Source organism: Diabrotica virgifera, chromosome 4 (genome assembly GCF_917563875.1).
Source record: "Diabrotica virgifera virgifera chromosome 4, PGI_DIABVI_V3a".
NCBI classification, from domain to species: domain Eukaryota; kingdom Metazoa; phylum Arthropoda; class Insecta; order Coleoptera; family Chrysomelidae; genus Diabrotica; species Diabrotica virgifera.
Window position 1 is genome coordinate 36,143,605 of NC_065446.1, and position 25,830 is coordinate 36,169,434.

General features: G+C 33.5%; 1 protein-coding gene across 2 annotated transcripts in view; it reads left to right on the forward strand.

Annotated features, from left to right (window-relative positions):
* Positions 1-25,830, forward strand: part of LOC126882987 (serine/threonine-protein kinase minibrain) — an 89,841-nt gene that overhangs the window by 21,106 nt on the left and 42,905 nt on the right. For both annotated transcript variants that reach the window (XR_007697446.1, XM_050648135.1), the window contains exons 3-6: positions 8,110-8,446; positions 10,797-11,083; positions 17,041-17,297; positions 24,119-24,450. Coding sequence is in view for 1 of the 2 variants with exons in the window: in XM_050648135.1 (XP_050504092.1) it covers positions 8,110-8,446; positions 10,797-11,083; positions 17,041-17,297; positions 24,119-24,450 (1,213 nt within the window). In the remaining variant the exon portion in view is untranslated. The remainder of the gene's footprint in view (positions 1-8,109; positions 8,447-10,796; positions 11,084-17,040; positions 17,298-24,118; positions 24,451-25,830) is intronic.

The following is a 25,830-nucleotide window of genomic DNA, read 5'->3' on the forward strand; positions in this document are numbered from 1 at the left end:
GACTTAAGGAATTTTTCTGAATCAAGAGAAACCTCACAACTCCACAATGATTTTTGTACTTTCCTACAACTTTGCTTTTGTAGACATGTCGGGTTTCTCAAACGATCGAATCAATTGTAACGCAGGGCCTTAAACAAAAAAAAAAAACTAAAAAAAACAGGAACGGAAAAAAATGTTTGAAATGATGGAATTCTACGCTGACAGAGCGACACTAATTTTGGTGGTACAGTAGAGTCTCGGTTATCCGCCATAAACGGGCCGGCGGAAGGGCGGATAAGCTAAAATGGCGGATAATAGGGAGGCTTAAATGAGACATAAGTTTTTGCATCTCGTTTTGTTGCTGCCAAGTCACGTCATCTCATCACGTGCCAAGTCATGTAGAACCATGATATCGACAGCTCTGGATTCTTCTTGTTGCTGGACGTATTTTATCGCAACTTCAACCAATTTTACGCCTTCTTTGTGTGAAACTATGTGGGCCTCAAGAGTATCTGGTTCTTGGATGTCTTTTATCACCTTCACATTAACAAGAGTAACAATTTCTTCATGGGTTATTTCATACTGGTCAACCATTGAAAACCACTCTCCAACATCACTCAAAGACGCATCCTCACATCCAGGGATAAGTTTCACTAAGGACAAAATATTTTCCTGAACTTCACCTAGAGTGTTTGTCCTCGGTTTCTTTATTCTCGCCTCCCTACAGCTTATCCCAAGACTAAGCAACTGTTTGTGCCCCAACTTTATCCCATGCAATTGAGATCTTTTAAATTGGTGGCTTTCAATATAGGCATTAAGTATCGGCCATCATTCATTTCTTGTATCATGTACCGAACATTCTATTGTTAATAACGTTAAATCCTTTTGGAAATTTGTAAGTAGTAAAAGGGAAAATAACGCTATACCTAATACAATGACTCTTGGAGATCGTACTGCCTTCAATGGAACTGATATTGCTAATCTTTTTGCTAACCAATTCTCTTCCGTCTATACTAACCAATCCTTACATCCGCATGTAACCCAGATTTCACCTTTGGTTAATGTGTCTAATTATCACATTGAAATTTCAAAAATCTACGAAAAACTGTCTGAACTCAATACCAACAAAGGTCCTGGTCCTGATGGAATTCCCCCCACTTTCCTTAAAACATTCAGCTTCATTCTATCGCGCCCACTTTTTTATATATTTAATAAGTCTTTATCAACAGGGGAATTTCCAGACTGCTGGAAAAACTCTTATGTCACTCCAATATATAAATCAGGTCGAAAATCGGATATAGGTAACTATCGTCCCATTTGTATTCTTAGTGCTATTCCTAAAGTTTTTGAGAGCATTATTTCCGATTATTTAAGTTATGACTTCTCGCCAATTATAGGGGCCCAACAATTTGGATTTACATCCAAAAAATCAGCAGAATTGGGTCTCATAACATATGTTGATTTTTTGACAGATGCTCTTGAGAGGGGTTTACAAGTTGACTCTGTGTATACTGACTTTTCCAAAGCTTTCGACAAAGTTAATCATGAGCTCTTGATTCATAAACTTTATTTATACGGAGTTGATGGCCTTATATTGAAGTGGCTCAAGAGCTATCTTACGCAAAGATCGCAAATTGTCAGGGTTAATCATCACTATTCTCATACCATCTCTGTTAACTCAGGTGTACCACAGGGATCACACTTGGGACCTCTGTTGTTTAATATATTTATCAATGATCTAATACCCTGTTTCCAAGTAAGTGAAACTTTGTTATTCGCTGATGATTTAAAATGTTTTAAAATAATCACATCTGAGGCTGATTCACTTAGTCTACAAGGTGATATTGATCGCCTATCTAACTGGTGTATGCCAAATGGTATGTGTTTGAATGCATCCAAATGCCATATTCTTCGTTTCCACCGAACTCATCATCCAATCATCTTCGAATATAGTATAAATAATCTGACCTTACATTCTGCCTCTGAAACTAGGGATCTAGGTGTGATCCTTGACTCCGCCCTTAGCTATAAATCACACATTTACAGTACAATACAGAAGTCTATGAAGATGCTTGGCTTTATAAAAAGAACCACTAGAGACTTTACAAACATCTCAGCTATTAAATCTCTTTATTTCTCCCTGGTTAGATCTCATTTCGATTACTGTTCCACAATTTGGTCCCCCTATTACTTTACTCATAAACTGAAGAGTGAGGCTGTCCAACACAATTTTCTGAGATATACTGCCAGTAAGTTGCATGTATACTATGACTATTCTGTATTAGAGCGCATACTGAACTTACCTCCTCTTGAGGTACGCAGAAAACAAAGAGACTTAATTATTTTATTTAAAATTATCAACGGGCTGTGTAACTGCCCCGAACTTCTCTCCAAAATATCTCTATTTGTCCCCAGTCGTTCGACTAGGCAGGTGCAAACCTTTTATGTCTCTTTTCATAGATTCAATTATTCTTACAACACATTTATTCCTAGAACTCTTCGATTAGCTAACTCATTAAATAACCTCGAAATTTTTAATATATCAGTTTCCCGCTTTAAAAACCTAATTTCTTCCCTAACTTTTTAACTTTTTAATATTTTCGGCCAGAGCTTTTGTATTGTGATTAGTGTTACATGACCTGTATGTATTAGATAACTTAAAACCGTTATACCTTACAACATTTACGAATTGATTTAGGTGATATCTTTTGTTTGTAATTGTACTGACCTAATGTTATCTTATTCTTTTTTTTTTCTTTTTTGTAACTGTATTACTCATACGAGTTATTTTTTCTCAAACCACTTGGTTATATGTTATATTACGATAGTTTATGTTATATAATTGGTTAACATTAATGTTATATAATTGTATAATTATGTTATATAATTTAGAACACTGTAAAATTTATATCGGAATAGGGCTTGCCCGTGAATAAATAAATAAATAAATAAATGTCTTTCCAATCAGTTCAGTTCCACCTTATGGACTATTTTCCAAAGGAGGTATATTTTGTTGCATAAATGGTACGGCGGATAAAACGGAATGGCGGATAACCGAGACTCTACTGTAGTTTGGAGATGACAATCGATAAATTTGTTATTTTGTTCTATTTTCTGTTCTTATTTGGTTAAGTCGTCGTTTAGAAATATTCGATGATCTTCTAAGTCTATTAGTTTGATTTTGTTTTGTATGACCTTCGCTTTTTCTTCGCCGTTTTCCATTTTCACGGGGTAAGTTTTGTTTCCTAATTTTATTGCATCATCTAAAATAGACAATGGCTTCCTTTTTGGTCTTATGTATCTATCACATACCTTCTACAATTACGTTACTGGCTTTCTCTCTTTCTTCAGCCTCTTTAATCTAATTTTTGTTTCATTTAATCCTTTCGTAATTTCTTGTTTTCCTTTTTGAATTAATATATTTTATTTTCTTCTTTAATTTCGAAATTTCCTTATGTAATATTCTTATCTATTTATACTCTTTGTTCCCCTTTCATTTCTTTTACTTCTGTTCTTAATTTTTGTATTTCATGAAAGGAAGAGTCTTCATCTTCTCATCCATTCTTTTTTTTACATTGTGTAGTTATTGGGAGTCCATTAGGTCTACAGTCTCTGGCCAAATTATTAGACGAAGGATAAGATTTTATAATAAATGTTAATTATGAGGTGATACTAAATAGCTTTTCTGTATATACCAGATACAATGTATGTTGTTTGGTTGTACATTCAACTGTCTAATTTTATCACAAATAAAACATTATTAACGAACCAATATGTATTTATTGACTCTTGAAAGAAAACAGAAATATCGACAATTAAATGTTAATAATTGAGGGGTCCGGCAGTAAAAAATGGTAAGGGGCAGTAAAGAAGTTTTGAGTTTTGAAGTGTTGAATTTTGAAAAAAATATTCTTATATTTATTAAAAAATATAAGAGTATGAAGCATGTTAAAACTAGCTGAATATGTTGTTAATACGTAGGCAAAATATGGAAAACCAAATATTTTTTTTTATAATGATTAATTAGAAAAGTATGAAAATATGAACTACAACTTAACATTGTTTACCTAAAATATTTGAAATAGTTTAACGTAACGTGTTAAGTGGTGTTGACTTAACATAATTTGGTAGGTACTAGAAATTCATTTAATATTTAGATACCATTTGTGGTAAACAGCTGGTATAAATTCCCAAAATGATTTTACATCTTTCAGGTTTTCTAAAACGTTTAAATAAAAATAATAATATAGCGCTGGAGAGAATTGGTTTTCATGTTTGCAAGTAAAAAATGTTAAGTTTTTATGCAGAGTGAACGTGGTTGTAAACAATGTTAAGTACATCCCTTACCATTTTTTACTTGCGAACATTTATTCTAAGAATATAAAGAAATTCTCTTCTTTGTAGAAACTTGACCAAGCTCTAGCTTCACTAAATACTTGAAATTCAGGATCTTTATCTGAGTTACAATCATCGTAGCTCTCAGAATTGTCACTGTTAACAACAAAAAATCCATTTAGATTTGAACAACCTGCATTATCATAGACACATAACATTATTTTCATGCTTATGCATGTCCCTTACCAAATTTTAAGAAATTAATCTGGCTCCATCTATTATTAGGAGGATAAACTAAGTAAAATTTTCTGCTTTGCCATGTCCCTTGCCATCTTTTACATACTATTTCGCGAAAAATCAAAATTTGTCCCTTACCATTGTTTACTACCGAGCCCCTCAATTTGTTGAACCACATTTAACCGCTATTAGAGCTTTAATTCTGCCCAGGAGACAGTGCAGGTTTGCATTGATAGTATTCTGCGAAGAATTAAACCTCTAATAGAGGTTAAAGGTGGCCTCAACAAAATATTAACATTTAATTGTCGTTATATCTGTTTTTTCAAGAGTCAATAAATACATATTGGTTCATTAATAATGATATTTTATTTGTGATAAAATATAGACAATTAAATGGACAACCAAACGTAATACATTGTGTCTGGTACATACAAAAAACATATTTAGTACAGTAGAGCGTCGATAATCCGAACCCTAGTAATCCGAAGGTTCGCTAATCCGAACACACAAAAAAAAAATTGAAATTAAAAATATGATCGCGGACCGACTTTTTGGATTTAATATGACAATATGGGCAAAATATGACCGCGGATTTTTGTTTTGTTTATGAAGAAATACGTACAATATATTTGTTTATTATGCAGGTCTTTTATTCCTTGTAACTAAAACCTATGTACCGGGTGTCCCAATAAGAATGGCTCTCGGCCATATCTCAGGAACCGTTTATAGTAGAGATTTGAAATAAAAAATTTTATAACAAAAGTTGCCTCAGGAAAAGCCTGGAAATTATTTTCATAATTGTGGGACCACCGCTAAAGGGCGTAATTGAATATCAAAAATTAAAAAATCTAAATTTTACAAAATTTTCCTAATGAAGGGGCACTGGAAATCCGATCGTCGTATTCTTCATAAAATTCTACGCATATTTGATTTGACAAGTTTAGGTCTACCTTTGGAAATAAGAGGTGGGAGTGAGTGGGAACCTTGTTATGAAAAACTGACTGTGAGTCCGGTTCTGCTTAATCAAATTTTGCAAACTTGGTCTTGTTGAAGACAGATCTTTTTCGTCAATGTAAAAGTTATGATTTCGAACCAACTTACTGAGTAATATGCCAGCTAGAAGGCGTTATTTAATTTTTTTCAGAAATCTAGTGTTCCTTGGAAAATATTAAATACAAACATGCATTTTTAATACCATATTACAAAATTAGACAAAATTAGCAACAGAATAGCGAAAACCGCATGTTAATACCTTTTTTCTATCTCGAGATATCTTACAAAACGTGTAAATTTAAAAACATAACTGTTACTGTCACCGGTAAACGAAATTCATTAAAAGTAGTGTGCTATGGAAACAACAAAGAAACATTTTCCAGCTGTCAACGTATATTAGGTCTTTTCAACGCTTCTCATTTGTTTCGAGCCTCGTTCATATCTCGTATATTAATATTATACACGGATTATACGGCATATGACAGAGGCTCGAAACAAATGAGAAGCGTTGAAAAGCACTATTACAAAGAAATAAAAACAACTATTTAGTGATGACATAAACGTTCCAATTTTTGCCCATCATTTTCGTTGCAAACATTTACTCTTTCAAGAGTAGATTGAACAGCAGTCTCAATTTCTGCTCTCGATATGCTTTGAATGGCGTTTAGTATTCTCTGGATAATGTATTCTAGAGTAGTGCATGGTGGGCAACAATTTGAATATTTAGGTCGTCACTAAGTAGTTCTTTTTGTTCTGTGTTATATTTAATTTTAATAGTATTGTTTCTCTTTATATTGTTGTTTTAATTAATTATATTTTTATACGTTGACATCTGGAAAATGTTATTTTGTTTTTTTCCACAGCACACTACTTTTCATTAACTTAGTTTACCGGTGATAGTAACAGTTATGTATAAAATTTACATGTTTCTCGAGATATCTTGAGATAGAAAAAAGGTATCGACATGCGGTTTTCGCTATTCTATTGCTAATTTAATCTAATTTTATAAAGTATGATTAAAAATGCATACTTGTATTTAATATTTTCCAAAGAAAACTAGATTTCTGAAAAAAATTAAATAACGCCTCCCAGCTGGCTTATTACTTATTAGGATGGTTCAAAATTATCACGCTTACATTGAAGAAAAAGATCTGTCTTCAACAAGACCCAGTTTTCAAAATTTGATTTAGCAGAACCGGACTTACAGCCATTTTTTCATAACAAGGTTCCCACTCACCCCCACCTCTTATTTGCAAAGGTAGAGTTAAACTTGTTAAATAAAATATGCGCAGAATTTGATGAAGAATACAATAATCGGATTTCCAGTGCCCCTTCATTAGGAAAATTTTGTAAAATTTAGATTTTTTTATTTTTGATATTCAATTACGCCCTCTAGCGGTGGACCCACAATTATGAAAATAATTTCCAGGCTTTTCCTGAGGCAACTTTTGTTATAAAATTTTTTATTTCAAAGCTCTACTATAAACGGTTCCTGAGATATGGCCGAGAGCCATTCTTATTGGGACACCCGGTACACATGTACATAATAATATGTACTATGTTTATGAGCTTTGTATGTATTTTTAACATATGTTCGATAATCCGAACTACCCCTGTACCAATTAGTTCGGATTATTATCGATGCTCTACTGTATCACCTCAACACCTCAAAAAGCAAAAATTTTTTGTAAATTTTTATAGAGCATCTAATAATTTGGCAAGGGACTTTATGTCTTCTGTTTGTTCTTTCTGTGTTTTTAGTTGACTACTCTGCTTCTTCTGCTAGGCTAAGCTAAGGTATACTTCCAGTGTGCCGTGCACCATTGTAGCAAACCTACTATAAATTCGCTCCCACTGGTTGTCTGGGCTGGCCTTCTATGTACTCATGACCTTTCTCATATATTCTTCCTTTAGTTATCCCTATGTAAAATAAAATATTAAAATTCAAAATTTTTGCCTGCTATTTCTAAAGCCGGTTCTGTCTCTTATTTCTAGTTCTTCATAGTAATTAATTATAAATTAGCTCTAATTAGTTCTAAACTCAGTGAAACTTGTTTTTGCAAATAGAGGCACTAACAAACAATGGCCGATTTATTCAGTAGATTTAAACTTTTGAAATTCGGTAAGGCATGCAATAACTCACCTCTTTTAACTTTTCGTCCACAGATTCACTGTACTTAAATTTTACTACGAAGTTTTTGTCAACAACCAGATATATTACATTCTAATACATAATATTATTACTATGGAATATGGAATATTGACTTAACAGAAACCAAACACAAACGTGTTTGCTGTTCACCTCGTTAGCCTTTTTGTAGAAGAAAAAATCTGCAATGGACATTGCTTTCCTTTTCTTGCTTTTAGATTTACTGACTACATTCGCAACTCACAGAAGGAAGGTCAGATTTTTTTGACACAAACTTGGTATATTACAACTTACTTTCTCTCGTTCCTAACGTTAAATCCTCATAATAAATATACTTTATTTAAAGTAAACCTACAGTAGCTTGCTGATATCAATCCTGTTCAACAATGATTCCTAACGCATTTTGTTTTTTATAGGTGTATTACGCTAAGAAAAAACGAAGGGCAGCCCAAATTCAAGGAGAAGATTCTTCTCATAAGAAAGAGAGGAAGATATACAATGATGGTTATGATGATGACAACCATGATTACATAGTGAAAAATGGTGAAAAGTTCCTGGAGAGATACGAAATTGATTCTCTTATTGGCAAAGGTTCTTTTGGTCAAGTCGTAAAGGCATTTGATCATGTTGAACAATGCCAGGTGGCTATAAAGATTATTAAAAATAAGAAACCCTTTCTTAACCAGGCTCAAATTGAAGTTAAATTATTAGAAATGATGAATAGGGCCGACGTTGAGAATAAATATTACATAGGTTAGTATTTATTGAAACAATGGCATGTTTAAAAGTAAATATTGTTCTGAAGCTATTTATTTGTGGCATTTATGTAATTTATTATTCTAAATGGGAAATAAGCCACAATTTAACTTAAACAATGATTTTTATTGACGTTTCGACTTTCACCTAGGGCATCGTTTTCAAAATACAAAATATCACTGATTAAGATTACGTCCAGCATAGTCAAGCAGAAGACTAATATACTACACAGAGCCAGTTTGTCAATGATCCGGGAAAGGTTACAATCTCACAGGTCAAATTTATTTTTTATCGAACAAGACATTGTAAGTATTGAAGATTTACTTTTCGAAATGATATCAAATTCTGATTTTGATCAAATTATTTTCAGTTGATGTATAATTTTTAAAATTCATGTGAGAAACAAGGAAATATACATTTAAATAAATTTAATATTCTTTTAGAATAAAATAGTATACATACTTTTGATGACCTAAATAAAAATAATGACATACAGTAAAACCTCGAAAGAACGGACCTCTATTTAACGGACTTCGGGTATGACGGACAAGAAATCAGATCAAATGTAAAAAAAATTGAATGCAAAAAAATATGAAAAATCGAATTCTACAAGGAAAAACAAAAAGGAAACATCTTAGCACTGCTTTGTGCTAACGCCGATGGATCGCATGGATTGACTACTATAATAATACTTATTGTTGGTAAATCTCGTAAACCTAGTGTTGTCAAAGATATTATAATTATCAAAAGGCATCATCTGCCCGCTTCATATTATAGCTCTAATAAGGCAGGGTTCACCAGAGATATTTTCAAAAATTGGTTTTAAAGGATTTGTACATGCAGTGAGAAAATTTCAAGAGAAGAAACTGGTAATACCGCCTAAAGAGGTGAAATGTTTATCTATTTTAGAAAAAGCTCCTGCTAATCCGTCTGAACATATTATAAATTCAGAAGATCATCATCATCATCATCGACATCATCTTGGTGCTGGAGCCCTTGGAGGGCCTCGACCTTTTCAAGCTTTCTACGCCATTTTGTTCTGTCTCTTGCTTGCATTTTCCAGTTGCCGACTCCGATCTTCTCGGCATCTTGTGTTACCCCGTCCATCCACCTCAGCTTTGGTCTACTCCGTCTTCTCATTTCCACGGGTTGCGCTGTTACAATATTTTTCAGCAACAAATTCAGAAGATGGCAACTTTAATAAATTATATGTTTTGCCAAAAAAATCATCGTTTATTCAACCCATGAATCAGTGAATAATTTTGTCAACCAAATGAGTATATTGCAGAAAGTTTTTAGATGAAGTAGGAAAGTAAGAAAGTAGCGAACAAAACTTTATTCCTCTTTTTCAAAACTTACAGATTTGTACACTGTGTCTAAATACAGTACCTACATAATTTCAAAAAAAATTTGATTTTAAACCTATTTTTATACAACGGACTTTCGGCTTTAACAGACATCCCATCCCCCTAATTAGTCCGTTATATCGAGGTTTTACTGTATTAGCAACAGTTGTCAATCTATCAAATAAACAGTAATATTTTGTATTTTGAAAATGACATCTGATATCCCAGGAGGTAGTGTCAAATTTGACAGGAGCATTTTAGCATGGCTGTTTTTTTTTATTTAGTTAGGTGTTCCAAAGCTATGTGTACAAATGTTGTGCCAGCTGGCCCAAAACCGGGACTTTTAGGCAAGAAAAGATAAAATATAAAAGTATGTAGATGGAAAGACCCTACAACTTATATGTCAAATATTTATCTCCGTGACTTACGTTCATAATGGATACCTAGCTCCTGGCTTTCACCCAGGCGAGTCGGAAATCGTTTTTGTTTTCAAAATTGACATTTTGATTTGAAAAATAATTGCTTTTATAATCTTTTTTTATATTGTGTCGTATAAATAATACGTGGTATTATAAAAACAATTATTTTTCAAATCAAAATGTCAATTTTAAAAACAAAAAAGATTTCCGACGCCGAGAATCGAAACCGACTCGCCTGGGAGAAAGCCAGGAGCCAGGTGTCCTAACCACTAGGCCATAATGGACGTAAGTCACGGAGATAAATATTTGACAATATAAGTTGTAGGATGTTTCCATCTACTTTCATATAATTATCTTTTCTTGCCTAAATGCCCCGGTTTTGGGCCAGCTGACACATAATTTGTTAATGGGATTAGGAACACCTAACTAAATAAAAAAAAAACAGCCATGCTAAAATGCTCCGGTCAACTAGCTAGGGATCACTACTTCCCAAGCTATGAGCTTTTAAGTTAAATTGTGGTTTATTTCCCATTTAGAACAATAAATTTAATAGTAAAAACTAATAAAAATTTTTTGTTTCAGTTAAATTAAAAAGACATTTCATGTGGAGAAATCACTTATGTCTAGTGTTCGAACTATTATCTTATAATTTATATGATTTACTTCGAAACACCAATTTCCGTGGTGTATCATTGAATCTCACAAGAAAATTCGCGCAGCAGCTCTGTACAGCCTTACTCTTTCTTTCTACTCCTGAACTGAATATCATCCATTGCGATCTGAAACCAGAAAATATTCTACTATGCAACCCAAAAAGGTCAGCTATCAAAATAGTTGATTTTGGAAGTTCTTGCCAACTTGGTCAAAGGGTGAGTTTAAATTTATATTTTTTTATCAGTGAAATATAATGTTGTTAGTAATAGTTTATGTTTACATAAGTAAAATCCATGTATCTTCGTGGTTATTTCTCTCTATAAGTAATAGAAGGAAAATAATTTGTACCAAAATGGCTTATGTAATTTTTTCGAGTTTGGAGGTTTTTGTCTTTAATAATGATGAAGTGGTATAAGAAGGTATACAATGGCCACCATTTAACAAATAGTCCAGAAAGCCACTGCGCATCCGCTAGGAAAAATATTCCGATTCGGATTTTTGGCACAATCTTACTCAAAAAGGATTCCTTTTAACAAATTTGCATGTTGCCAGGACCAAAAGTGGGTCAAGAATTTTTTAAACTTTTTTTTTGTTTTTTCTTACAATTATTTTTTGCATGGAACAAAGTCTTTTTAGGTTTTTTGGATCATTCCAAACAGAAAAGGTCTTTAGTGACATTTCTCTAAAAGTTGATAGTTTTTGACATATAAGCGATTAAAACTTGAAAAATTGCGAAATCGGCCATTTTTAACCCTCAAAAACTATGTAAAAAACTGAAAATTTGAATGTTGCCAAGGTAGGTAGATATTCTTTAAACATCGATTGATGAAATCCCAAAGAGTTGCAATACAGTATTCCAACTCCTTTGTTTTTTAATTTCTAATCACACGTGCGCGACACTATTTTTCACCGTTGTATGTGTATATAGTATGGTGCAAATGAAAGGAATAAACCCGAAACAGGTCGATTTTTATTTTTAAGTTATGATATTGTGGCATATATGGTATACTAGTGACATCATCCGTCTGGGCGTGATGACGTAATCGATGATTTTTTTTAAATGAGAATAGGGGTCGTGTGGTAGCTCATTTGAAAGGTTCTTCAATTCTCTATTCATGTAAACATTTACATAATTATTTATACAGGGTGTCCAAAAAATTTTTATTAAGTAAATTAAATTATTTGACAAAAAAAGAAGTAGAAGGACACCCTGCATAAATAATTATATAAATGTTTATATTACTGAATAGAGAATTGAAGAACCTTTCAAATGAGCTAGCACACGACCCCTATTCTCATTTAAAAAAATCATCAATTACGTGTTCACGCCCAGATGGATGACGTCACTAGTATACCATATATGCTACAATATCAAAACTTAAAAATAAAAATCGAATGTTTCGGGATTTTTCCTTAAAGTCGCCGGTTTACGAAATAGCGAATTTATTCCTTTCATTTGCACCATACTGTCGGTGGAAAATAGTGTCGCGTATGCTTGATTAGCAATTAAAAAACAAAGGAGTTTTGAATATTGTATTGCAAAAAACTCTTCGGGATTTCATCAATCGATGTTTAAAGAATATCTACCTACCTTGGCAACATTCAAATTTTCAGTTTTTCACAGAGTTTTTGAGGGTTAAAAAAAGCCGATTTCGCAATTTTTCAATTTTTAATCGCTTATATGTCAAAAACTATCAACTTTAGAGAAAAGTCACTAAAGACCTTTTCTGTTTGGAATGATCCAAAAAACCTAAAAAACTTTGTTCCAGGCAATAAAAATAATTTTAGGAAAAAAACAAAAAAAAAAAACGTTTAAAAAATTTTTGACCCATTTTTGGTCCTGCCAACATGCAAATTTGTTAAAATGGGTCCTTTTTGAGTAAGATTGTGCAAAAAATCCGAATCGGAATATTTTTCCTATCGGATGCGCAGTGGCTTTCTGGACTAAAACTAGAACTAGAGGATCTAGAGTTCTCTGACGACATATGCCTCATAACATCAAACAGACAATACATGCAAAACAAAATTACGAAATTGAACAACATAGCAAACACAACCAGCTTAGAAATAAATCCCAAAAAAACGAAAATATTATCAAATGGGGAAACGAAGGGAAATAATATATATTTAGAAGGGAAACAAATAGAAGAAGTAAAAGATATCTGTTATTTTGGCAGTCTGACAAACGCAACGGGAGGCACAAAAAAGGACATAACACAAAGAATAAGCTTGGCACAAAACGCTTTCAACTCTTTACGCAAGAAATGGGCCTCGACAAACATCAGCAGAAGAACAAAGCTACGATTATTTGAAAATAGTCTGTCCAGTTATATGGATCAGAAACATGGAAACACCATAAACAATTCTTTCAGAAAATACAATCCTTCATTAACAGGTGCCTACGTATTATACTGAGAATATTTTGGCCAAACAAAATCACTAATGGCGAATTGTGGAGACTAACAAATGAAGCTAAGATAGAACATACAATAAAAAACGGGAATGGAGGTGGATAGGACACACCTTCTTACGACAACCAGCAACAAATATTGCTAGAGAAGCTCTAGATTACAATGCTCAAATCAACAGAAGAAAGGGAGGACCATCTTATACGTGGAAAAGAACAATAAAGAAAGAACTCGAAGAAAATAATTTAACGGGGAACGGGGCAAAAAATATAGCAAAAAACAGAAGAGAATGGAGAAAAGTACACTGCTAGTCAGAGAAAACGGGCACCCCACAAAATGGGTCATTTTCGATGTCTCGAATTTCTTAAACCTGTTGTCTCATTTAAGTGATTTTTTTAATTTATTACCTTGTTGCCTATGTTGCCTTATTCTTTAACAATATCGCTTTAATAATATTGTTTTTAGACAGGTAAATTGCCATTGTATACCGGGTGTACCAATCAAACTGTGTTTTTTCTCAAAGTTTACCACACCCTGTGGAATATTCTAGCATTTATAAAATACTAAAATTAAAACCCAACTATAGCCTCAGGTTTTCTTAACATTCTGTTTTTTGATTCATTCGCTTATGTTGGATAATAAAAAAGTTAGGGACTTTAACAACTAGCCATGTTCTTTATCAATACAGGGTGTTTCTAAATAACTGCGACAAACTTTAAGGGGTAATTCTGCATGAAAAATAATATCCTTTGATTTGTAAACATATGTCTGCAAATGCTTCGTTTCCGAGATACGGGATGTTGAATTTTTTCTTACAAACTGACTAATTTATTGCTCTAAAACCGGTTGAGATATGCAAATGAAATTTGGTAAGTTTTAAGAGGTAGTTTTTGCGCATTTTTTGACATACAATTAAGAATTTTATATTCACCATTGGCGTGCATATTTGTCATATAACCCGGTCATACCGTATGCACGCCAATGGTGAATATAAAATTTTGAAAAGGTATTTAGTAGTAAAGTTTTCAATCCTAATAGCGATATTAATAATATTAAAAAATATTAAAAATATTACTAAAAGATTTTTAAATTGAAAATTTATTGGTGCATTTTCCTGGTGACAATATGCAAGCCAAATGGATGCTGCAGTGAAGACAAAAGGGAAGGAATTCTACACTATGCAATTCACAACTGCAATTCTGCAGCTTGGTAAAGTTCCAACGGAAAATGGACCTAGTTACTCTATAGGAGTAATACTAATATAAAAATAAAAATGTATACCATTTTTATTCAGTTGCAATGCGAAGGCAAAACAATCTTATTTTTCACTTAGAATATGGAGCGCAGTCCAGCACTCTGAATCAACGATTTTCGACTCTTATTGGAGTCTCATCGGAGAGACGTAGGCCTGCTGCTCCATACTCTAAGTGACCAACAACGAGACTTTATCCCCCACACCGCAACTGACGTGAATGGATTAGGTGACTAGGGGAGCGTTCACAAGTATTACGTAACGCAATTTTTGAAGTTTTTTGACCCCCCCCCCCCAACCTGCATTACGTAATACTTGAACGGTCCCTAGCGTCATCTGGCAATTGAAAGGTAAAGTTTTCAATCCTAATAGCGACATTAATGATATTGAAAAATATTAAAAATATTACTAAAAGATTTTTAAATTGAAAACTTATTGGTGCATTTCCCTGGTGATTGAAAATTTTTTTATTGTATGTCAAAAAATGCGCAATAACTACCTCTTAAAACCTACCAAATTTCATTTGCATATCTCAACTGGTTTTAGAGCAATAAATAAATCGTCAGTTTGTAAGAAAAAATTCAACATCCCGTATCTCAGAAACGAAGCATTTGTGGACATGTTTATAAAGCAAACGGTCATTATTTTTTCATGCAGAATAATTACCCTTAAAAGTTTGTCGCACTTATTTAGAAACACCCTGTATTGATGAAGAACATGGCTAGATGATAAAGTCCTTAAATTTTTTATTATTCAACATAAGCGAATGAATCAAAAAAGAGAATGTTACGAAAACCTGAGGCTATAGTTGGGTTTTAATTTCAGTATTTTATAAAGGCTAGAATATTCCACAGGGTGTTGTGAACATTGGGAAAAAACAGTTTGATTGGTACACCCGGTATACAATGACAATTTACCTGTCTAGCAACAATATTATTACAGCGATATTGTTAAAGAATAATGCTACAACATATTAAAAAAACGCTTAAATCGGACAACAGGTTTGGGAAATTCGAGACATCAAAAATTACCCATTTTTTTGGGGTGCCCGTTTTCTCTGACTCGCAGTGTAGTAAACAAAATTGGACGGGACTCAACAGATGATGCGTGGGACTAGCAACCTCACCATCACCTCATGCTACTTGTAACACTGCAAGGTGCCCTTTGCTCCACTTGAAGATGTATGATTATGAGTGAATGAAGAAGTGGATATTAAGAAATAGTATATTGTGCAACAAGTGCAGAAAGGTACTAATTTCTCACGAGTTTGAAAAGTTGCGGTACGAGCGCAAGCGAGTGCCGCAATTCAAACGAGTGAGAAATTACCTTTCTGCACGTGTTTCACACTATACTTTTTCTACAAGCACAGTTTTTCCTAAAAATAAAAATCACAATTTCTATCACTAAATAAATTGCACAGAAATCAGTTAAAAAATTAATGCACTGCCTTAATTTGTTTAAATTTAAACAATTATTACACATTATTGACATTATATTTATGCAGTCACGGATTTACATAAAACCTACTTCATTTGACGTCTCTTGCACAGGTTGCTAAATCCTTATTGGTTATTTGATAATTATAAAATGTTTAATAATAAGAATAAAATTGTAAAATAAAACAGTTGTAACATCCATAATTTAGTTTCTATGCTATAGTTAAATATAATAATTGTCTTATAGGTTATATATTTGTCTAAAGTTTAACCACGGATGTAAACAGAATATAACGTTACTCAGAATGAGGTAGTCAACTGTGCAGAAAAGAACTTTGCGGCACAGAAACGTCACTTTGCGGCACAGAAACGTCACTTTTCTGCACACTAATGTCAAATATCTTATACTGTGAGAAAATATCAAGTTTGCTAACATAAAACCGTGCAGAAAAGTGCACTTTGAATAGTGGTTGTAGAAAAAATCAGATTACAATTCGGACCAATCGACAGATCCTTGAGAGCACACGAATACAAATAGTATGAGTATGAGTACACATACAGATACTCAGGCTATTGGATCAGCAACAGAATTTTATGTTTATGCCTGCTCACACATAGCTTTTGATAATGTCAACCCAGTTGCAAAGGAAGAAACAATTCCAGAACATGGTCTATAGGCCCTGAATATAATGTATAATAGAATGATGTTAAAAAATGTTGAGATAAATAGGTGAAAACTAAGACAATTGTGGTTTTTAGGTTAGGTTAAGAGGAGTTCCTTTTTTTTCTCTGTAGATCATAGGCGTAACCAGGATGATCCTAAGGGGGGGGTTACAACTACCTAAAAGGGGGGGGTTACAACTACTGGAAGGTCTCTGAGGGCTATGGTGTTAAGCGTATAGAGCTCAAAGTACATCCCAATGGGGGGGGTTACAACCCCCAAAACCCCCCCCTGGTTACGCCTATGCTGTAGATGTAACATTAATACAAATAAAAGGATATAAATATAAGCCATAATTTCTAATTTAGCTAATATTTTCTAATTTTTGTAAACTGTATTTAATAATTTCTTTTAGATATATCAATACATTCAGTCAAGGTTTTATAGATCGCCTGAAGTACTTTTAGGAATTCCATATGATTTAGCTATAGATATGTGGTCTTTGGGATGCATATTGGTGGAGATGCATACAGGAGAACCTTTATTTAGTGGTGCCAATGAAATTGATCAGATGAATAAAATCGTCGAAGTTCTGGGTATGCCACCCAAGCATCTTCTAGATCAAGCTAATAAAACAAGAAAATTTTTTGAAAAATTACCAGGAGAGAGAAGGTAAGTTTAATAACTTATACTTATTTAAGTACATACAGGGTGGCGCATTAGTGCTAGGAAGTCCAATTACTCGTTTGTCGTAAGAGATATGAAAATAAGTTATTTAGGTAAAAGTTGGGGCACAGACAGGACCTTAATTTAAAAATATTTTCAAATATACAGTTCCACCCGTATTGACAGGGTAATACCAACTTATGTTTTTTTAAAATGGAACACCTTTATATTTTTACATTTTTGGATTCTCCTCGATGTCTTCTTTCTTAAAATATAAGATTTAAAAGATATTATATTCGAGTAATTATATACGAGGTGGTTTAAAGATAATTGTTTTTTGTTCATTTCGTAACAACATTCACATCGTGTAGAATTGAAGTGATTTAACATCAAAATTTCTATTTTTGTTCAAACGATTTTTATTATAGCCTACTATTGTTAAAAATTATTGATAGAGCGAAATGTTTAATTTTAATATACAGGGTTGGTCAAAACTCGAAATGAGTATTTTCTTAAATGGAACATCCTGCATTTTAGTATTGTAATGAAAATGGGCTTGGGCAGGACATGTTGCCAGACTGACGGATGACAGATGGACCAAAAAGATTCTGGAATGGCGACCAAGGCAGGAGGCATATCGAAGCAGAGGACGACCACCGACTAGATGGACGGATGATATCAAGCGCATCACCACAAATCGGATGCAAGAAGCTCAAGATAGAAATAGGTGGAAATTTTTACGGGAGGCCTACGTTCAGCAGTGGACAAATATAGGCTAGTTGATGAATGAAATGATATTTTATGGTACTTTTTTATTTCTTAAGCATTCCCTATACCTACAGTCCCTGCTCAATTTATTAGACTCACCCTAAAAATATCAGTTTTTTTCTTTGAAACCCCTTAAAAGTATGTGCAAAGTCATACGGTACTGCTGAATGGGTTAAATAACAATTACTTGATAATCGTGCTACATAATTAAGTTAAAGATGGTGAGACTTTTTTATTGAATTGTGAAAACTTGGCAGATGGCAATAGAATGGGCTAAAAGGGTGCAATGACTCGACTTTTTTAACTTCAGTTTTTTAATTAAATTAGTGGTTGATATTCAAATTTTCGTAAAATTTGCAGTAGTAAGTGTTAATATTAGTCTTTATTAATGTTAGTTTTTAATTTGTTTCATTTATTTTAAGATATTAATAAAAATATGTTAATTTCTAAAAGACGAATGTCTTCGTTTGGAATTTTTTCATATGGGTGATTGTAAAGATCTTTTTTTTTTTGAGCAAATCTTTTCTGCTCTCTTCTGTTACTGCTCTATTAGAAAATACCACATGTATGAAAGAGAAATAGCAAAAAATATGGCATATCTTTATCGTCAGTTCGAAGGTTGGGCTAAAAAATTAAAGGGACACATCCTGTTACATCGGTTTGGAGGGGTCGGTATGGCCGAAATATTTCAGTCACCCCCAGAGGGCAACGAATTTTAAAGAATTTGGCTGTAAAACACAGAAGAGTCACCCATTGCGATATACGGAATGAATTGGAAGAATCAGAGTGTTTAGTATCGGAGTCCACTGTACGCCGAAATTTGTACAGTATGGGATTCAAATCTCACAAGCCAGTTGAGGAACCAAGAAAATAACCAACTATCACCACAAATGCTCAAAAAACGCTTAGTTTGGACCAATTTACATAAAGACTTTTTTGCAATATAATGTTTGTGCAAATTGGCCGAAAATAAGCGTTTCTTTGACATTTGTGGTGATGGTTTTGGTTCCTTAACTGGCCTATGACATTTGAATCCCATACTGTACAAATTTCGGCGTACAGTGGACTCCGATACTAAACACTCTGATTCTTCCAATTCATTCCGTATATCGCAATGGGTGACTCTTCTGTGTTTTACAGCCAAATTCGTTGCCCTCTGGGGGTGACTGAAATATTTCGGTCTTACTGACCCCTCCAAACCGATGTAACAGGATGTGTCCCTTTAATTTTTTAGGTCAACCTTCGAACTGACGATAAGGAGATGCCATATTTTTTGCTATTTTTCTTTGATACATGTGGCATTTTCTAATAGAGCAGTAACAGAAGCGATTTGCTTAACAGACAGATTTTTACAATCACTCATATGAAAAAATTTCAATCACAAGATATTCGTCTTTTAAAAATTAACATATTTGTATTAATATCTTAAAATAAATTAAACAAATTAAAATAAACATTAATATAGAACAATATTAACACTCACCACTGCAAATTTTACGAAAACTGAACACCAATCACTAATTTAACTAAAAAACTAAAGTTGAAAAAAGTCGAGTCCTTGTGCATTTTTAGCACATTCTATTATAGGTCTGGATCCCGCGTATGAAAAAAAAGTTGATTAATAACAAGCTGAAAATTTGTTAATAGCTTAAGGGTGTCTAGTCGGATAAACTTTGATATATGGGAACACTGGAACAGGGGCAGTTTTAATTGTGGAACAGGTTAAAAATTTGGAACGGTCAGACCACGAAAGCGGCACATTTATTTTGTCCGACAGAATAGACTTATACTCTCCTAACAGAGATTAAACTCTCATGAAAAAATCAGACTGCTATTTATCACCTGTCATAATTCCTGTCATTTGACGTATTCTACATGTTCACTCATTAAAAAGCCCATTTTGTGATAAATAGCAGTCTGATTTTTGCATGAGAGTTTAATCTCTGTTCGGAGAGTTTAAGTCTGTTCTGTCGGACAAAATACATATGCCGTTTTCGTGGTCTGACTGTTCCAAATTTTTAACCTGTTCCACAATTAAAACTTCCCCTGTTCCAGTGTTCCCATATATCAAAGTTTGTCCGACTAGACACCCTTAAGCTATTAACAAATTTTCAGCTTGCTATTAATCAACTTTTTTTTCATTCCCAGGATCCAGACCTATTACCATATGTCAAGTTTTCACAATTCAAAAAATTTTTTACCATTTTTAACTTACATTATGTATCACAATTATTAAGTAATTATTATTTAATCCAATTAGCAGTTCCGTATCACTTTGAAGATACTTTTAAGGTGCTTGAAATTAAAAAAACTGCTTTTTCTAAGGTGAGTCTAATAAATTGAGCAGGGACTGTAAGTGCTTTAATTTGTGAGTTATTCTTGATTCTTTAAGCCAAATATTAATTACAACAAACATTACGTGAAATTTTATTCAATGGTGGCCATGAAAATATTCAATCAAAAATAATTTTTCGAAAAAAAATACATATTAATCCATGATACTATAAATAAAGAGATATTATTTTCCCGTAGCGCAAATACGTCCGAGCTCGCGCATTGATGATGTAACTGGAGACCGGAAGTTGAATTTGAATTCTTGTTAAAGTTAAATGGGATTTGTGTGCATTATTTGATGAAATTATTCAATTAGCAAAATAAAATTAACTTCAATGTATTCGAAAAAAATTTAGTGTCGAGATTCCAGTCAAAATAACTGTCAAAGATAAAATTATAAAATACATACAACCGCGAAAAATTCAAAGCAATCGGACATTACGAATGATTACGAACCATTACGAACTTGCCGGTCTCCAGTTACGTCACGACTTCCGGATGTGCAATATATTATCTTGTTATTTATAGTATCATGTATTAATCTAGACTAGACTGATCGTTAATTTATTAATATTAGATGAGATATCATCCAATATACATATTAATATTGGATGAGATATTGGATTAATGAGATTTTATGACCTGGAAACCAGTTTTATGTAACTGAAGCTTGTCGATGAATATTCGCAAGAAGGTCCTGAAATGTTATTTGTGGTCTATATTATTGTATAGTTGTGAGACATGGACGTTAAAAACCACAATGCTAAATAAATTAGAAGCATTCGAATTGTGGTGCTGTCAACTAATCCTAAAAATATCGTGGGTTTTGCACACTTCCAATGAAGATGTTCTCCAAATAATGAATTCAGAACGTCTGCTCATAAACATCACAAAGAAGAGAAAAACAGAATACTTCGGCCATAGAATTAGAAGACCTAAATACCATCTACCTCCCCTTATTATACAAGGAAAAGTGGAGGGAAAGAGATGGATTGGTCGAAAGAAACTTTCATGGTTGCGTAATATTAGACAATGGTGTGGTTACACGGTAGAAGAATTATTTCGCGCAGCAGCCGCTAGAGATAGGTTTCAGGAACCTGTAAACATGATGACGGCCAACGTCTGAATACGCCTACGGACACTGCTGACGGCACCTAAGGAAGAAGGGGATGAGATATCAAAATACCTACGTAGTTAAGATTGTTGGTCCATAAAATATTAACAAAAACCTACAACATTCTACATAGTTGGCTATGACATCTCACACGTCTTATGGAAAATATAATGTCACTCAAATTCAATAAAATTTATACCAATAGATTCGTTTTAAATTAACGATCAAAACTTATTATTGCGCCAACTCTATTTTCAAAAATAAGAGCAGAAATTGATATAAATAAATCTGAAATCAAATGGGTAGGTACATAAGTTAGAGAGAGAAAAAATATTTTAAAATACCCAGATTTTCGGTACTCCATAAATCAGCGGATTAGTTTCACTAATCCGCTTAGGCCCAGCGGGATTTAAGCTGTTATGAATAGCACTCAGAGCAATAATGATTGTAACTAACATTTTATGGACTCCAAAAATGTGATTTCGATAAACTTTAATTGCAGTTTGCGCCGTAATTAATCATAATTAAGAGTTGGCGCAATGATAAGAATTGATCGTTAATTTAAAACGAATCTAATCGTATAAATTTTATTGAATTTGAGTGACATTATATTTTCCATAAGATGTGTGCGATGTCCTTTGCTTAAATATTTGACATTATACTATTTTTATAGTTCCAGTTGCTTTGGTACTAATTACTTATAGTTGAAAGACTGATAAGTTTGTACACACTTGAATGAATAAGGGAAAATGAAAATGTAGTATGTCAAAGTGTGTAAATAATTTATTTCCTTAGCTGAGCGCTTTCGACATAAACGTCATCATCGGAGCTAATGGTCAAATACTAAAAAAGTACCGCTACATAGAGGTGTAAACAAGTGCATCTTAGGAATGTAAATTTGATTTTTAAATTGTGAATGCTAACTTAGTCCTCCGTACAACAGCAAACAGCAAAAAAACAGAAAGAAACGGCCATATACACGTTGCACAAAAACATATAAACTTTTTTCATGGTACGGGTGTCGATATCACCCGTCCATCCTTGGCCTAGTAAGTCAGTCAGCTGTTGTTACTAGGCCAAGGATGGACGGGTGATATCGACACCCGTACCATGAAAAAAGTTTATATGTTTTTGTGCAACGTGTATGTGGCCGTTTCTTTCTGTTTTTTTGCTGTTTGCTGTTGTACGGAGGACTAAGTTAGCATTCACAATTTAAAAATCAAATTTACATTCCTAAGATGCACTTGTTTACACCTCTATGTAGCGGTACTTTTTTAGTATTTGACCATTAGCTCCGATGATGACATTTATGTCGAAAGCGCTCAGCTAAGGAAATAAATTATTTACACACTTTGACATAATACATTTTCATTTTCCCTTACTAATTACTTATGTTAATTTTTCTAATGAGGAATTGATAAATATTGATTTTGTGCTGGGCGAGTATAACAAAAATGTGCTACTATAATTTATCATCAGCAATTCCCTTGATAGGCGACAATCAAGAAGAGAAACTTTTGAAAGTATACTAAAATGATTTCAACAGACTAGACACTTAGATTATGAGAACAGTTCTACTAATATGCAAATCCTCAGTGACACTTAGATTTACATTTAATTTATTTTATTCATTTACAGTAGTTTTTGTTTGATCAGATTTCTCGTAATCTAAGTGTCCAGTCTTAGATTTTAAAATATACTTGTTGTGATTGGCTGAGTGACGACAGCCCATGCCAAAAAAAAAGTGTCCAGTCCATTGAAACCATTCTAGAAAACTTCTCTTCTTGGTTGTCATCTATCGAGGCATTGCTGATGATAAATTCTTATTGCTAGTAGCACATTGTTATACTTTGCTTTAATTTGTCAAATATTTTTAAATCATGGTCCATCTGTGCCCCAACTTTTACTGCAATAACTTTTTTTCATATCTCTTACAACAAACAAGTAGTTGGACTTCCTCGTATTACTGCCTCACCCTGCATGTTAAAAATATTAATAAAATAGAAAAATTAAATCTAATTGATCCACTAAGCTTATGTGGAAATAATAGCATAGCTCTAGTTAAAGTTTAGGTAGATAGGTAATAGGTTGTTCAGTAAGTTCTGGATGTCGATAATGATGCTATTAGATTTGTGCTATTAGGTTCTGTGTTCCTAAATATGCTTACAAGCAATCTTAACAAAAATAGAATAAATATATGCTTTTAAAAGGATCGTCAATTTCAGCAATATTTTGGCTAAAGTATTCATTGACTTACTTTTCATGTCCGGATCACTTCTTTAGATTTGGTACTCCTAATCAGAAAACTGTATAATGTTCTAATGGAGCAGGACCACATTCCATTTTTTCAGCAACATTTGAAGCATTTTAGAAACGATAAACACAGTTTATGCATAGTTTATTAACTCTAATTTAAAGATTAAAATCTAAGGAGAATTAGTAATACTTGGTTCGGATTCAGGAAGCGACCGGCAGTGTCCGAGCGATTTTGTTTTATCTTTAAAATAAGCGAGTTGACAGAGGGTAACTTTACTCTCACTGTATAATATACTTTACTTAATATTGTTGTATGTACTTGTTGTATGTATGTAATATGAAAAAATTGTTGTAGGTACATACTGAAAAAGACTAAAGATGGTAAAAAATATAAAATACCAGGTACCAGAAGACTTCATGATATCTTAGGTGTAGAAACAGGCGGCCCGGGAGGAAGAAGGGCAAACGAAGTCGGTCATTCGATGTCTGATTACTTGAAATTCAAAGACCTAATTCTCCGTATGTTGGAATATGACCCTAAAACAAGAATTACCCCATATTATGCTTTGCAGCACAATTTCTTTAAGCGTACGTCAGACGAAAGCACAAACACTGCAAATAGTACGAGTTCCAGTCCCGCAGTCGCTTCTTTGGATATGTCTTTGACAAATTCTGGTAGTCAGCATGGTGAGTATTTTTAAATCAGTTTTTGTATAATTTAGACGAGGCAACGAAGCATTAAACCTAGGAATTTTGTGCAGTAAGATGAATCGTCATGCAACTTTTTGCATTCGATTCGTGAGAGTGTCGGGCAATTTTGTGAACTAAATTGATCTCCGGCAAAAATTTTTGTGCACAAGAAAAAGCATCTTTAAAGTGCATCTCGAAGAGATGGAAAATAAAAAATTTAGGACTCAGGAAATATTGGCGGAAATGAGTTCAATTTTTATACTTGGAGGTTTGGAGGTCACTGAACACGAATTTCATGACGGCGATGGTCTCCGAGGTACCAGGTACCCAGGGTGGAACTCGTCGCCTGGGACGACCGAATAATTCGCGGGACGATCGAAAAATTGAAAAATACGTGTTCAATATTTTTCAAAAAACTATCGAGTGACACTAAACACGACCACCCCACTCCACCCCTTGGAGGTGGGGTGGGTGTAACTTTAAAATATTAAATAGAAACCCCATTTGTTATTGCAGATTTGGATTGCTTACGTAAAAGTAAGCAACTCTTATTCGAGACATTTTTTAGAATTGTGGATAGATGGCGCTATAATCAGAAAAAACTATTTTTTCGTGATACCATAGGTAAATTATAGAAACGGTCTAATATCTCGAGAAATACACTTCCCAATAAAAAACCAAAAAATACGTCTTTTATATTTTTTAAGAAACTATCGAATAACATAAAACACGACCCTCCACTCCACCCCCTGGAGGTGGGGTGGGGTGTAACTTTAAAATCTTAAATAGGACTCCCATTTTTTATTGCAGATTTGGATTCCTTTTTTTTGGTCTTTTATTTGGAAGTGTATTTCTCGAGATATTAGACCGTTTCTATAATTCTATCATCATCATCAGGTAGCGCTACAACCCTGTGTGGGTCCTGGCTGACTGTACAACTTTCTTCCAATTTCTTCGGTCTTCCATCAACCTAGGGTCAAATGGAATGTTCATTTTCCGGAGATCTGCTTGGATGTTATCTATCCATCGCATTCTGGGATGTCCAAGTGGTCTTTTGTCTGTAGGAATCTCCTCACATACCAGTTTTACAAGTCTTTCGTTATGAAGTCTGTGCACGTGGCCTGCTCATCTTAGTCGCTGTGGTTTAATTTCTTGGACAATATCGGTGTCATTGTAAAGTGCTTTTAATTCGATGTTGGTTTTGATCCTATACTGGTTTGTGTTAATGTCGTGGTGAGGTCCGAAAATTTTTCTAAATATTTTTCGTTCAAAACGTCTGAGCTTTTCTTCGTTTGATTTGGTCATGGTCCACGTTTCGTATCCATATGTTAGTACTGGTCTGACGATGGATTTATAAATTTTGATCTTGGAACTTCT